General features: G+C 42.2%; 1 protein-coding gene across 5 annotated transcripts in view; it reads right to left on the bottom strand.

Moving 5' to 3' along the window:
• The window catches only part of nav2a (neuron navigator 2a), a 293,430-nt gene that overhangs the window by 121,921 nt on the left and 157,119 nt on the right, over positions 1-14,390 (bottom strand). The window contains exon 1 of one of the 5 annotated variants that reach the window (XM_050043286.1): positions 388-753. The exons of the other annotated variants lie outside the window; for them this stretch is intronic. Coding sequence (XP_049899243.1) covers positions 388-438 — 51 coding nt within the window. The 5' untranslated portion in view covers positions 439-753. Of the gene's footprint in view, positions 1-387; positions 754-14,390 lie in introns of those variants that run through there. 5 annotated transcript variants of the gene reach the window in all.

Below are 14,390 nucleotides of genomic sequence, written 5' to 3'. Positions count from 1 at the left end.
TCAGGTGAAGGGAAAAACCGGGATGCACGCCTTCAGCACTTTCCTATGATATTAAAACGAACCGCCACTAATCCATTGCGTGCCTGCAATCCAACACCACAGCTACTGTAAGGATTTGAGCTGATGAGACAAGCATTTTCACTGATACATAAACACACAGTGGGAGAAAAATCTAAGTGAGACATGTCCTGAAGCTGCAGCGTCAGGGAAGAAAGGCAGGATAAAGATGTGAACACTGTATTGATAAAAGGACTGTCAACAACAGAAAGAGCCTATAGGGCTGTGATTTTATATTTTATATGCACAGAAAAGAACTGAAATGCAATAAAATGTTTAACTGCCCCCTGGTGTTTGACCTTTGAGATGACCTGGAAGTGTTCAGCCTACCAGTTTCATGGTGAAATTGTTCTGCTCCCAGCGGCACAGCATCAAACTCATGTTGCTTCTTGCAGCTTCCTTCCTCAGAGACACCTGCCACACACTGAGGAGGACTGTTGGCTGGTCAGCCAGGCCCAAATATTGGCCATCAGAACCGAGAGCAGACCCCACAGAACTGCTGCAGAGTATAAAAATCCACAACGAAAAACAAAATCCAAAGAGGAGGTTGCAGGTTTAAGAAAAATATTCTGAATGAGTGCACCATGTAGATCCAGAGGAAAGTAGAGCTGCTGCTTGCTCGAGCCCCAGCAGGTCTCTGTGTGCCTGAGGGGGAGAGCGCTCAGTGCCTCCAGCTTCTCTCCACCCACTCTGGGACACGGAGGAGGGAAAAATAAACGCAGGAGGCGAAAGGCGAGAGGAGCTCCGCGGCCTCTGCTGCCGCTCTGAGAGACAGCCAAACCAAACGCACCAAGAGGAGGAGTGGATCCCCCCTTTCCCCTCCTCCTTAGCCCACGGCAACACATTGTGCTATTGCTCGTCAATGGACCATCAGTCATATGGGGAGGAGAAAGAAAGAGAAAAGGACAGACCTCTTAACCTTCTTACACCCCTCCCCCGATACCCGACCCCCTCCATGACAAAAAAAGTGAGAGAAAAGAACAAAAAAGGGATCATCAGTGCACCCTTGATAACAGTGGAGAGACCAAATAGTGGGAAGTGCAGAGCTCAGGGGCCAAACCACGCAGAACTCAACGCTAACCGTCTCCTTTCTATTTATTATTTCTTTAACCAGCTCCTCTGCTGTCTGTTAAAAAAAGCCAAGTTTTATTTTCCCCGACCAGAGACGGAGCAGTCCGGTCTCTGATCAGCCGTCACCCACATCACATTGCAGCAGCTGCATGTGTTTATTTATGTTCATGTGTACAGTGGGTTCATAACCCAAGCACTCATGTATGTGCGAGTGTGTGTAAGAAAGTCCGCAGCGCAGGATGCCCTCCGTTTGAGCGTGTTCCAATCCCCTGTGCACACACACACCCCACCACTGACCACAAATTACAAGCCGAATTTGAATTTTGGGAAAGGCCCAAGATTCACAGAAAGTTCCCACAGTAGGGGGATGCATGATCACTTCCAGCAGGCCTAACAAAAAATGTTTTAGGCTTTACGAAACAACAACAATGCTGAAGCCATGTAGACAGTACAAAGTAATGACCTGTGATGTTTTCACAGATATAAATGTCTGCCTTGCTCTGCCAAATACTAAAATACAGCAGTGATGCAATTTATGGTTGGTTCATGACAGCTTTTACACTCATTGTCCAGTGGAAAATGCCTTGTGCATAAAATATTTTATATGTTATATATAACATTTACACTACAAACTGCAAGTTAAAGTGATCGACTATCACTGAGTTGCACCTGAATTTTAGAAACAAAATGCTAGTACATGTGTGTCTTTTTCTTTAGAGTTTCTAGTGAGCATTAATACCCACCATACACAAACCAAGAATTAATAATGCCACTTAAAGAAACTCAGATTAACTCACAATATCACAAACCTACAACACGAAAATAGTATCAAACATGCTGACAAAGATGTCAAGCAGATATATTGTTTCCACGGTCACTATCTGAAGTTTAGCATGCTAACATTTGCTAATCAGCACTAAACACAAAGTACAGCTGAGGCTGATGTCATTAGGTTTGTCTGTATTTGGTCATAAACCAAGTGAGGTACAAATTCAGAATTCCACCTGATGATAATCATCCCGAGGGGTGCATGTCTGTACCAACCTTTGTGGCACAAAACGGTGTGCCAGCTCATGCACCAGGTGTTCAAATATCTCAGTGGATGGGTGAAAACTTTGACCTGCCTGTAGTGTAGGGCCTGTGTCCACAAAGCGTTGGCAGGGCATTGGGGAGCCTTCCATCCCAGCGCTTCCTAAAAAGCACTCCCAGCACTATTTTTAATGACGTGCTCCACATGGGTGTGTTTCCATGACAACAATATCTCGACACTAATGATAGCTATGAAGCTAATGTAGCACTACATTAACAGAGGGTTGACTACACAGTCAACAAGTGGAGCGGCAAAAGACGCTGAGTATGGTGCTTTTTCTTTGGGCAGATGCATTCACTCTTTCCTGATTGGGAACAATTTAAAAAAGACGCCAGCACTGAGAAGAAAAAAAAAAACACTATGTGGACACAGGCTCTGACATTAAAAGTCAAAGGACCACCAAAGTCAGTGGGATTCATCCCCTCAGGACCATGAATGTTTCAGTCTGTGGGGACGTGGCTAGGGAAATGGAGCATCGCTGGTCAAGTCCTGGTACAGACCAACTATGGTATGTGGACTGTCAGCTGAAGAGGTGCCAGTTCGCCTCTTGGGAACTGCTGAGGTGCCCTTGAGATAGGCACCAAACCCCCAAACTGCTCCAGGGGTGCAGTATCATAGCTGATCCTGCGCTACATCTCTGAAACCGTAATTGCATGTGTGTGCTGTGTATAAAAGAAGACTGACCGACTGCCTTGTGTGGATTGACAAATAAACTCAATTAAATTAAAATGTCATGGCAACCCATCCTACATTTGTTGAGATATTTCTGCCCAAACCAAAGTAGAGGAACAACTGACACTGCCATTCCCACAGCAACAGTGCTGGTGTCGCAATACAGCATCAATGAGAATTTAACTATACAAAATAGATTTTGCAGGTTGCCTTTACAGAGTTGAAAATAACTTACTTTTTAAACAGCAACTAACAACACACATAAAGTACTTTTTCTATACTGTACAGTATTTCACCAAGCAAACAAACCACAAAACAACCCTATCTACTCTGCCGACCACACAGCGGAAACATCAGTCCCCCATTGCTCCTAACCAGCATTGATTTAATGACACTCTGGCTCTACAAGAAGAGAATATGTCAGCATTTAGTTCTTGTGTTTAACAGTTTTAGCACAGGCCTTCAACAAGCTCATTAAGTGCAGCTGCAGTGAATGGGCTGAGTATGGTGCCTTTCAAAGTCCCAGATAAACCTCAGTGTGTCAGGGACAATGGGGGGATAACCCCGTCAGGGAGGGCCCTTTGTTTTGGGGACCCCCACCTCAGAGTTCTCGAGGCTGGAGAGGAAGATTGGGGTGTTGGGATGACGCTGTTGCCTGGCTGTTTCGTAATGGGTGAGGGGTGGGGGTGAGGGACATATGGACTCGCAGTGCACAAAAGCAATCAGACAGGGGTCTACTGTGGAGGTAATGGTAGACTGACTGCTTTATTTGACTTTTTATTGACTTCTCTTTTATATCACATACATTTACCTTTATATAATGTGGTAGGGAATGAAATTAACGTCTTGGTACCTGTAAGATGGCAGATTGCCTGGTGTCACATTTGTAAAGCTGTTTCACTTTGCTAATATATAATCAACAAACCAGGTAGCATAGATGCAAGTACATTATTATTTTTTTAATTACACATAATAGATAGTGAAAACGCGACCAGATGCCATTAAGGGAGGGAAACAAATCAAACAGGAAGAAATGTAGATGATTTAAGAGGTGCTAGATTATTTACACAATATTATTATCTGAGTATTATTAGCATGTTATTAATAATTCACACCCCTAATGTGTAGCACTCAACGTGATGTTCAACTCAACCTGTTTGTCCTGTAAAGACCAAACAAAATGCCATTAAAGTTATCTGTTATCAAATTATAAAACTGATTAAAACACAGGATGCCATCTGGGCCTGGTTACCACGGTTACCAGCTGAGGCTACCTTACTAATGAAACAACATTAACCACAGAGTGATAAGTGCTCTGATGGGTCTGGAATATGTTGTCCTATCTTCAGATACATTGAAGATGGAACATGTGCCCTTTTCAAATAAAATAAAGTGAGTTAACGCATCCCAAATTTTAAAACTTTAGAAATCTCACATGAAGTTAGGATACCGAAATTTCCCTTTAATTGACATTTTTGAGCGGATATCTATTTTTCCTTACATATTTATGTTTCGGACACATAAATTAAAGGTTTTGTAAAATCTTCTCAAATGACAAAGAAGCATAAAATCCCTAAAATAAACCATTAAAATCTGAAACTAAAACTTCTGTTTAAAGGTTTTCATCCTGTATTGATGACACACAGTCATCATTCATTCTTCAGGCGGATAGTCAAGATAAAACTTTTTATTACATTTAATTTTGTTTTTGTTTTTATGCACTGTGAAGGTGTGTGATGAAGTGTGAGCAACAGAGAGGCGGTGTGTTTGGGCTCACTGAGAAGCTTCTTGAATGGCAGATTTACAGCCCCATCTTAGGATTCAACACTTATCAGGGTAGCTTAGAGACTGTCTGTGTCAACTGAGCGAGCACAGACATGCAGAACACACACACACACACTGCTGCAGGAAAACACATTTGAAAGGAAAGGTGTGAAAATCCACTTTGTCTTTTTTTCCCACCATCACAAAGCTGTCAGAAAGCCAAGAAATATATTTCATAACTGTATTAATGCCTGTTTACACTGACAAGTCGCATCAATTCAGAGCAGAGCTGAGAAACTCTGCAGCTGGCAGCACAGTTTGAACCATTTAAAGCTGCAGTTGGAAACTTTTATGAAACAGAAACATATTTTAGTGTACAGTTTAGCTGTAAATTAAGAAAGCTGGCCCAGCTGGTGGGCGGGTCACACACTTTCTCATTTTACAGCTAAAGTAAGTCACTAAAATATTTTTCTAAAAACATTTGCGGCAAGAAATAGGCAATGTGGTGACGGAATCTTGATCCATATTTGATCAGCGCTGCCTAGTTTGACATCTTGACTTCAGTTCACGGGCAGTAATTGACATGATTCACAGCTGTGTTTGAGACTCCTCGGCTTTGATTTATTGTTTTAGTTGACATTCACTGGATTCTAGCAAATGCCATTAGAGGTACTACAAGGAGGCAGATTATTATTTGTCCTATGCTGCTTTCACACTACGAGCGACACAGCAAGAGCGTTACCAGCTACATCATCGCCGCGTCGCAGGGGAAGGGTTGTTCAAGCATTCGTTACCGTAGTTACATTGTTACAGGCTTGTGTGTGTCTGCTACTTACCACAAAGTACCTTGATTGAACATCATCTTAAATTTGTATTTGATAGTCACATAGTACATAGGGACTTGGGAACCAGAGGGTCACCAGTTCAAGTCCCCTCTGGACCAGATATGGAGTGTGGACTGGTAGCTTGAGAGGTGCCAGTTTACCTCTTGGGCACTGCCTCGGTGGCCTTAAGTAAGACACCGAACCCCCAAGTGGTTGGGGGGCCTGTCAAAGGCAGTCTGCTTAGAAAAACTAAATAACTCAGTACCATGGCTAAAAACAGACAATATGATTGGCTGACGCTTAACAGTGTCATTGGTGGGCTGAAAAAAGTTAAGGCCAGCTCAACTTTTGTTTGTAGTACGTCACGCCCGTCAGCAGCATCAAGTGTCAAGCGTCAGTTTGAAGCTTCATGTCATTGGCTTCCACTGAAACTGACTTGTAGCCTGTTGCTGTGTCGAACGCAGCATTATGTAATACTGTGGTAATGTAGTAACCATTTTAGCAAAATATGACAAACATTATTTTGATAAAACTTACCAACTACAGCCTTAATATATGGTACAATATTATGGTATTATATGGTAATCTGCTGTAAATCTAGATGATCAAAGATCTATTAAGTTTACTCTGTGCATTACAATCATCTATTACATTTACAAATTTTGGACATACACAGCTATAGTAGGTGAAAAAGAAATCACAGGTTCAGAAAGACAGTTTGGTTGTTTACAACCTGTCTGAATGCTTCCACAAATGTTGCCATGAACCCAAATTTCAGCCATGAAGATGGTCACTAAACGGTATTTAATCTGCTGCACATCATATGACTTGCAATGCTGACTTTCCAGACTCTGAGAGGTTCTGTGTTTTCCAGCTTTGTGCAAACAACTTGCTTTTTATTTACTGTACTTGATTCAGATCATCAAGTTTGATTTGTTGTATTAAAACCTGACAGCAGACGTCATTGGCTCTCTGCTGGCTCCACAGAGGTCATGAAGTCTACAACCTGCCTCTCAGTCCTAGTTGACCCTGGGCACGGGCCTCTGGGGAGGGTGACTTCAGCCCTGCTGACCTCTACCTCCTGGCCTCTCCTCCTTTTTCCACACTGCCTTCTGTTTCCAGACCGAGATGGAGCTGATTGTGTTAGTCTAACCGCCTCTGCATCGCTGATTCCCCAGGGGGCGCCGCTTACAATGACCCGTTTGTCTGCACCAACGGGCTCCCTGTGACAACTAACGCAAGGAAAGCAGAGAAGGAAAGCAAAGTGAGGAGACGAGGGCACCTTAGGGAAAGATCAATGAAAGGACGTTGACTCAGGAAAAGCAGATGCCCGGCCTTAATTAATATGGTTATGTCCTCAGCCATGACCTCACACAGGAAGGCGATGGGACAACTGCACAGGAAGTGGAATCTGATCGAGACGCATTAGGCAGAGATGAGGTCATTACAACTGGAGCCACCTGCCATACGATCCTGTATATCCTCATGAAAACCTGAGCTTTTCACCGTGTTTATAGTGAACTAGAATATTTACTTTTTCTTTTTTTTTATTTCTTGATAAGATATCAAACAGAATATGAAAACCCAAAAGGTATGCATCACTCCAGCACCAGGCTGATGTAATAATAACAAAATGTGTTGAATGATTTCACTGTTTCCTGCCATCCAACAAAATCAATCCCAGTGTCTTGACATTAGGAAGTCTTCATACTCTGAAACATTAACTCCACCAGAAGAGATTTTCTTGGAAAATGTTCACTAATGGTTCATCTCTAAACATTTAATCTCTAAGATTTAAGTGTTATACTGTATAGCTACTGTACCTGTTCATTCACAGGAGGAGACTTTCACTTCACACATTGAGCTTTTTGATTAAAAACTAGAATTAACACCTCACCGTTGTATGCCTCTGCTCAATGGTCAAGTTGCACTTACAGTTTGCATCAATGTCTGTTCAGACTCATATGTAGCCATGATAGTAGACAAGGATTAAAATATGGTTGTTGCTGCAAAGAAGCTACATACTTTAAAAGATGGGGGTTTCACACACATCCTCCCCCCTCCGGTAATACAGAGGATCTATTCAGTCAACACAGTTTCAAGGTGGACACCCTAGATTAGTGTCACCAATTCAGTATCTGACCAAATGTCTCCCCCTCTGTTCATGAGATATAATGTTAAATAATGGCCAGAAAACACCTTTGACCTTTCCGTCATAAAATGTCATCACTTCATCATTTGACCCCTGTGGACATTTGTGCAAAACTTGCCATAATTAGTGCATGAATTCTTTTTTTTAATTTTTATTTAAAGATATTTTTTGGGGTCATTTAGCCTTTAATCGATAGGACAGTTAAGCGTGAAAGGGGGAGAGAGAGAGGGAGTGACATGCAGCAAAGGGCCACAGGCTGGAGTCGAACCCGGGCCGCTGCGGCAACAGCCTTGTACATGGGGCGCCTGCTCTACCACTAAGCCACCGATGCCCCAAGTGCATGAATTCTAGAGTGATGGCTAGGTCACAGTGACATTTGACCAACCAAATTCTAATCAGTTCATTCTTGAGTCTTAGAGGACGTTTGTGCCAAATTTGAAGAAATTCCCACACGCCATTATTGAGATATTGTGTTTACGAGAAGGGGGACGTACAACCTGAAAACACAATGCCTCCGGCCAAAGCTGTAGCTGGTGCGGAGTCATAAAAATTAAAAACTAAAACATATTCTTTTGTTTTTGGAAATTTCCTTCCACATCAAAATATTTTCAACAAAACTATGATACAACTGATCATATTTCATGAAATCAGAGTAAAGTTAGATCCAGAAACCCAATATTTTTCAACATTTGTAAAAATCCTTCATCAAACACTGCACCTGTTCTGTCCCATTTCACACTGAAAAGCTGCTGGAGGAGCAGCCCCAGATAAAAGCCACAGAATTCAGGCCTGCTGCTATCTCATCATCTGACCGTAGTCTGCCTGTGAGAGTAAAGCCTCTGCTGGTGCTGTAGCTGTTAGGCTGTTTCACCCCCAGACCACCATCTCTGTGTTCTCTGAGAGAGGACACACGCGTGTGTTGTCGCTCTTATCAACAGCAACATGGGCTTCCTCCTGCCTGATGCTGATTGTAACACATGTGTGCTCGCTGTTAGGTGAAAACCTCTTATCTGCAGAGTGTCAGCTTTCAGGAGCTGAAGAAAACAGACTTGATTTCAGCTTGACAAAAAAACACTTTCTGACACATTCTGACAGCTTTTTCAAAATGAGGCGTTCACATGACAACTGTGACAGACACGGCCACAAAATGATAAAGAGCATAAGTTGAATCCGTGAGGATCACTCACAAGAAGACATGCCCTTTTTTCCTGTCCTCTTTGTCTGAACTCTTGCAGTCTGTTAAAACCTCAGTTATTCCTTTGAACAATGAACCATCCAACAATGAATCACTAAAAACATCCATTAAATCTGGCTTTAACTTGCAGCCTCTCTGGAGGAGACATATGTGTATGTGTGGCCCTTTGTCATGGTAATAAAAAAGCAGCAATATAGTCACGCAGGCCCCCCACCCAATCTGTCCTCCCCTGGGTGGGTAGGGCAGCATTAGCAATCCAATGCAGCACGATGGTGCATTGCCTTTCACTCTCACCTGCTGGGCCGGGTCTTCAGGAGACTCAAGCTGGATGTTAAAGCCATAAAAAAAAGTCATTACTGCCTTCACAGGATGTGGGGGAGGAGGGGAAAGGCTCAAGAATTCAGAGCGATAGAGACAGATATCCAAGGGTCAAGTGAGATGGGTTTTAAAGGTTAATTCTGATACTGGCAGACTGAAGACGCTGATATTTCAAAACAATTGCTAGAAAAAATGTTGGCATTGTACGTTCCTGCAAACCATGATACGTTACATTTGTACGTTATTATGTAGCAGATACATTGAAACTTTACTTTTCAACAATGCTGTGGTTACGTGTGGTTAGGTTAGGTGCAAAAACTACTTGGTTATGGTTAGGAAAAGATCATGCTGCCGGACAATCCCTGCCGGAAAAGCAGAAATCACTTGATAAAAAACAACTACTTTTTGTGTCACTATCCCCACTGGAAAAACAGCAACAGGACACTATGAAATACCAACGTTTGTTGCCTAAAAAGATGCCCGAAGCACATCGATGACACACTAAATCACAACCGGTTTTGTTGTTTGTCGGTCTCAAAAAGTGGTCTGCAGTGCTCTGTAGCTTGGCAGGTGTCTTGCTAGATGTCACGGCATCCACTATCCCCTCAACCTCCAGATGACAATATCAGCCCATATATTGCGTCAATTTAAAAACATCAATATGACATGTATGAAACGTGCAAATGTAACGCATTCTGGTTTGGATATTTAATATTTTGCACCATTATTCATTTGCTTTAACTCTCCCTGTATCATGCTGAAAGCTTTTTTTAGTTTCATGTTTCTCTAGAATCAGATTTTGGGCTTGAAAATCATTCTGACCACCATATGACAGCACAAGTCTTTACTGTACATAGGGCTGCAACTAAAGATTATTTTCATTATCAAGTACTCTCTCAATTATTTGTCAGAAAATGTAAAAAAGTACCCATTAAAGTACATCCCAAGGACCCAAGGTGTCATCTTACAAATAGCTTGTTCAGTATATGAAATAAAACAGCAAATTCCTGAGCTGCAGCCGGTTAATGTTTAGCAATCAATGGATTAATTATTTATTAAAATTGCTGTCCACTAATCTTTAGTTAAATGTAATTAAACTAAAGGAATTCCTCCTGAGTTAGCAACTGCTACAGTTTCATTATTCATATGTATTCAATATTAAAGAGGAAACGCAGGCACTACATTAATAATTATGATATACATGAATGAATAACCAGGCAACAAAATATAATGTCATTCCCGTTTTTCCTGCCTGGTTTTCACCAAATGTATATATGTGTCTAATCCCTACACTCCATCGCCACTGATCCATAGTTTGCCTGTAAGGGTCATTTAATTAGCTCTGAATCCATAATAGTTAAATGAGTTCACACATATCCCTTCGGTGTCGCAGGTTCACGGTCAAACCAATTCCCCAAATGAAATTACACTCAATTTAAATAATTCAAATGAGGGAAATTATAATCTCGGGCAATTACACATCTTCAAGATTGGAGGAAGTTGAATTAATGCAGCTCTGCGTCACTGATGCATCAATTGTGGATCGTGGTTTATTTACAATATGATCGTCTCAGTAAATATTAGCCGCGGCAGCTTGTGGCCCTCTTCACTGGTCCCACTATGTTTTAATGTGATTGGGATTCAGCTCCCAGTCCGAGATGAGCTTTCATAATGAGTCTAATAAAGCCAGTCTTTACACAGAGGCTGACTTAAGCCTTTATCTGCAAAGATACTTATTAAGATAGGGGCTCCTTATCACAGCGGCACACGGACAAATCTCTCTATGTGGCTGTGTGCTCATGTGTGAGTGAGCATGTGATTCTGTGTGTGTGTGTGTTCATGACTTATAAAGGTCTATGCACGCTCCACGTAGCATCAGAATTTATTTTTCAGGGTCTCCTGCTGTGAATGTTGCTTTCAGAGATTCTTCGTTTGAACCTTTTCTTTTTCAAAGCTGTGGTTGAGAATTAATGAGCTGGCAACAATGAACTCTCTGATTCCAAGGAGGGAAAAAATGAAAGAGAAAGAGAGAGCGCGAGAGAGAAAGAAAAGAGAGAGAAGGAGAAGGTGGTTGGGGATGAAAAAACTGAGGCATTAAAGATGAATAGAGAAGCAAAGACTGTGGCCTTGAATGACTTGAACTCACTCACACACCCACACACCCACACACCCACACACTCACGAATACACACTCTCTTGCTGGTGTTTGTGAATGGAATCAGGTGTAGTGCAAAGAAACGTCCACTAGAGGGCAGCAAAGTATCTGTCAAGGCTTTGCATACTGTAATGACAGTATGGTGAAAGGTTAAAGGTCACAACAGCTTGTCATTTCAAGTGGTGACACATTTGATAGAAAGATGACTGACACACACACACACACACCCTCAAACACCATTCACACATTTCCAGACTAGCACCTTCACATCAGATTCAGCATATTGTGCCAGACTTCACACTCTTGCGCGCGCACACACACACACACACACACACACACACACACACACACACACACACACACACACACACACACACACAGTACACAGACAGTACCATCCCCTCTCCTGTCTGTAAACACGGCCTGGATGTTTCTCTCTGCCTCCTGCTGCTCTCCCTGCATTATGGATTAACTCTTTGTTACAGGTGTACACAACATGTTTGTGTGTTTAGTGCCAACTGGGTCATCTAGCTGGATGTTTGTGAGGAGCAGGAGCCTCGTCTACACTCTGCCATGACTCCACTAATCCTCTTGATAACTGCAAACATGAGCTGCTGGTACTTATCTGTTCCACGTTCAGCGCATTTTGTGTTACGGTGTTTTAGTGCATACTGTCCCTCGAGCACACCTTGTTTTACCTCTGCTTCAGACAGTTTCCACCATTCCCCAGAATGCTCAGCCACGGTTTATATCCTTTTATATGACTATGTCCTCCTTTCCTTACTCTTCTTCCTTATATGTTGTGTGTGTTTTGGATTTAGATTTAGATCTCAAAAAACCTACCCGATTCAACATAAAAAAGACCGACAGTGACGGAGATAGTGAGAGCAAGATGACAAGTTTTCCTAGCAGTGACTCAAACCTCATCCCACTCTTATGACTACACTGCATTCAGGTCTATTTGTTGCCACTGTGGGTGCTGAAATTGCTCTCCCTGCCTCTCATATAATGGATTTTTCTCCCTCTATTATTGTTGAAAGTTGGCACAAAATGGCTCCAGAAAGATGGCTTTGGGTGAATGGACTTTCCCTTATTATGAGACTTACGTAAAGAGTCTCAACATTATTGCTCCGAAGATGTCTATGAAAGCACCAAAATCATATGGCAGCCTCCACATCTCCAGAGGACCTCGTCGCATCTCACTCTGCCCTCAGAGCAGATTGGGTTCACACTGAGGACCAACGCTGTCTGTGCACCAAACCCACCGAGGGTTGGACCTGCACTGACAGTGATGCAGCGTCCTCTCCAGCAATTCTGCCTCTCAGGCTTTCCTCTAGTCCTGTCAGTCCCTGGGGTGAAGTGCAGCAGACACAGCCGAGAAATGAGGACGACAGAACTGAGCGATGAGACAACAACAGTGCTCCCTGTATTACACGGATATCTAACCACAGACTATCAGAGAAACTGTGATTTTCTTTCAATCCAAAGAAGGGCAATAGTGCAAAAGATGTGAATACAAACTATTTGTTTTGTGGCTTTGGTTTGTTTTGACTGCCTCTGTTTAAGTATAGGTGTTTTGTCTTTTTTTTGAAGAAGAACATTGTTTTGCATTTGCTGCACATACTGAATCAGATGAGCACCAACCACTTTGGTGTAGACATCATATTTTGGCACAGCACAGGGTGCACCCCTGAAAGCCTCTGACTGTCACAGTGTCAGCTCAACTGAAAATTTGATTCCTACTTTTTTCTTTACAAAGAAATGAGATCTGCTCCTTTCAGACACCATAGTCTACAGAAAGGCACATAAATTAAAGGAATACTTCATCCACCAGTCAACCATTTGAGTATCAATTACTCACCCTGTGTTACGTTGAATTGGTAAAGAAAATTTTGTTGTTCTCGCACGCATCCGGTGAACGTTGAATCCAAAACACTAAGAAAAATGAATTATAGTGATATGCCACCATGTTTAACACCAGCAAAACTCTATCTGTTTACAAACTCACACAGCTCATGCAGTATAATCCAAGTCTCTTCTATCCAGGTGTATGCTCAGTGCTTCCCAAACAGACAACCCTTTCTGACACGAACTGAAATAAAAGTGAATCTTATCTATGCTCTCTACAAAGCCAGACTCCATTGACAAAAACAGTAATTTCACCTCGCTGAACACAGGAGCTGCTGGTCTACAGCTGCCTTATCACTTAGTTTGTTTGTGCTATTGTGTGACTTTGGTGTTTTAAAGAGTTAGTTCGGAGTTACTAACGTAACACATAAGCACAAACAAACTAACTGATTGAGGCAGCAATAGACCAGCAGCTCCAGTGTTCAGTGAAGTAAAATGACTGTTTCTGTCAATAAAGTCTGGCCTTTAAAAGAGCATAAGTTTAACTTTTAATTCAGTTCCCTGTTGGAAAGAGTTGTCCGTTTGGGAAGTACTGAGCATACGACTAGATAAATGACACTTGTTTATACTGCACGAGTTGTGCGAGTTTGTGAATGTCTTAATATAGTTTTGCTTTTGTTAAATGCCGACCCCCATCACTTTAATTTACAAGAATGCTCTCCGTTGTGGGATTCTTTGCTCATGAAAGAGGAATGCCCGAAAAACAAGATTTTCTTCACTAATTCAACGTTAACAGGGTGAGTAACTGGTATTTAAATGATTATTTTCAGGGTGAAGTGCTTCTTTAGGTTTATCTATTTGAAACTGGTTTGTATTTGTCACTGTATAAATCAATCCTGATGTGGACAACGTGTTTTTAAGCAATTACTGCCTAATAAAATGAGCCGGCAAACATACTGTATGTACAGTTGGGTAGTTAAACGGCGCAATTTACAACCACAATAAAAACAGCAGCTGAAAGGTGATTCCCTAGCCTAAACATTCAGAAAAGACACACACACACACACACACACACACACACACACACACACACACACACACACACACACAAACACACAGTCAGCAGTACTGGATTTCAGTACATGGCTGCAATGTTCACATCACTGCCGCTGGAAGGTCAAGGGTTAACCCAGCCGAGGGTGAAGACGGCTGCTTCATCAGCACCACAGGGATGGAGAGAGGGA

This window comes from Epinephelus moara, chromosome 1, assembly GCF_006386435.1.
Source record: "Epinephelus moara isolate mb chromosome 1, YSFRI_EMoa_1.0, whole genome shotgun sequence".
Taxonomy (NCBI): Eukaryota; Metazoa; Chordata; class Actinopteri; order Perciformes; family Serranidae; genus Epinephelus; species Epinephelus moara.
Note: the sequence above shows the minus strand (reverse complement) of the source record. Positions and strands in the feature narration are given on the sequence as shown.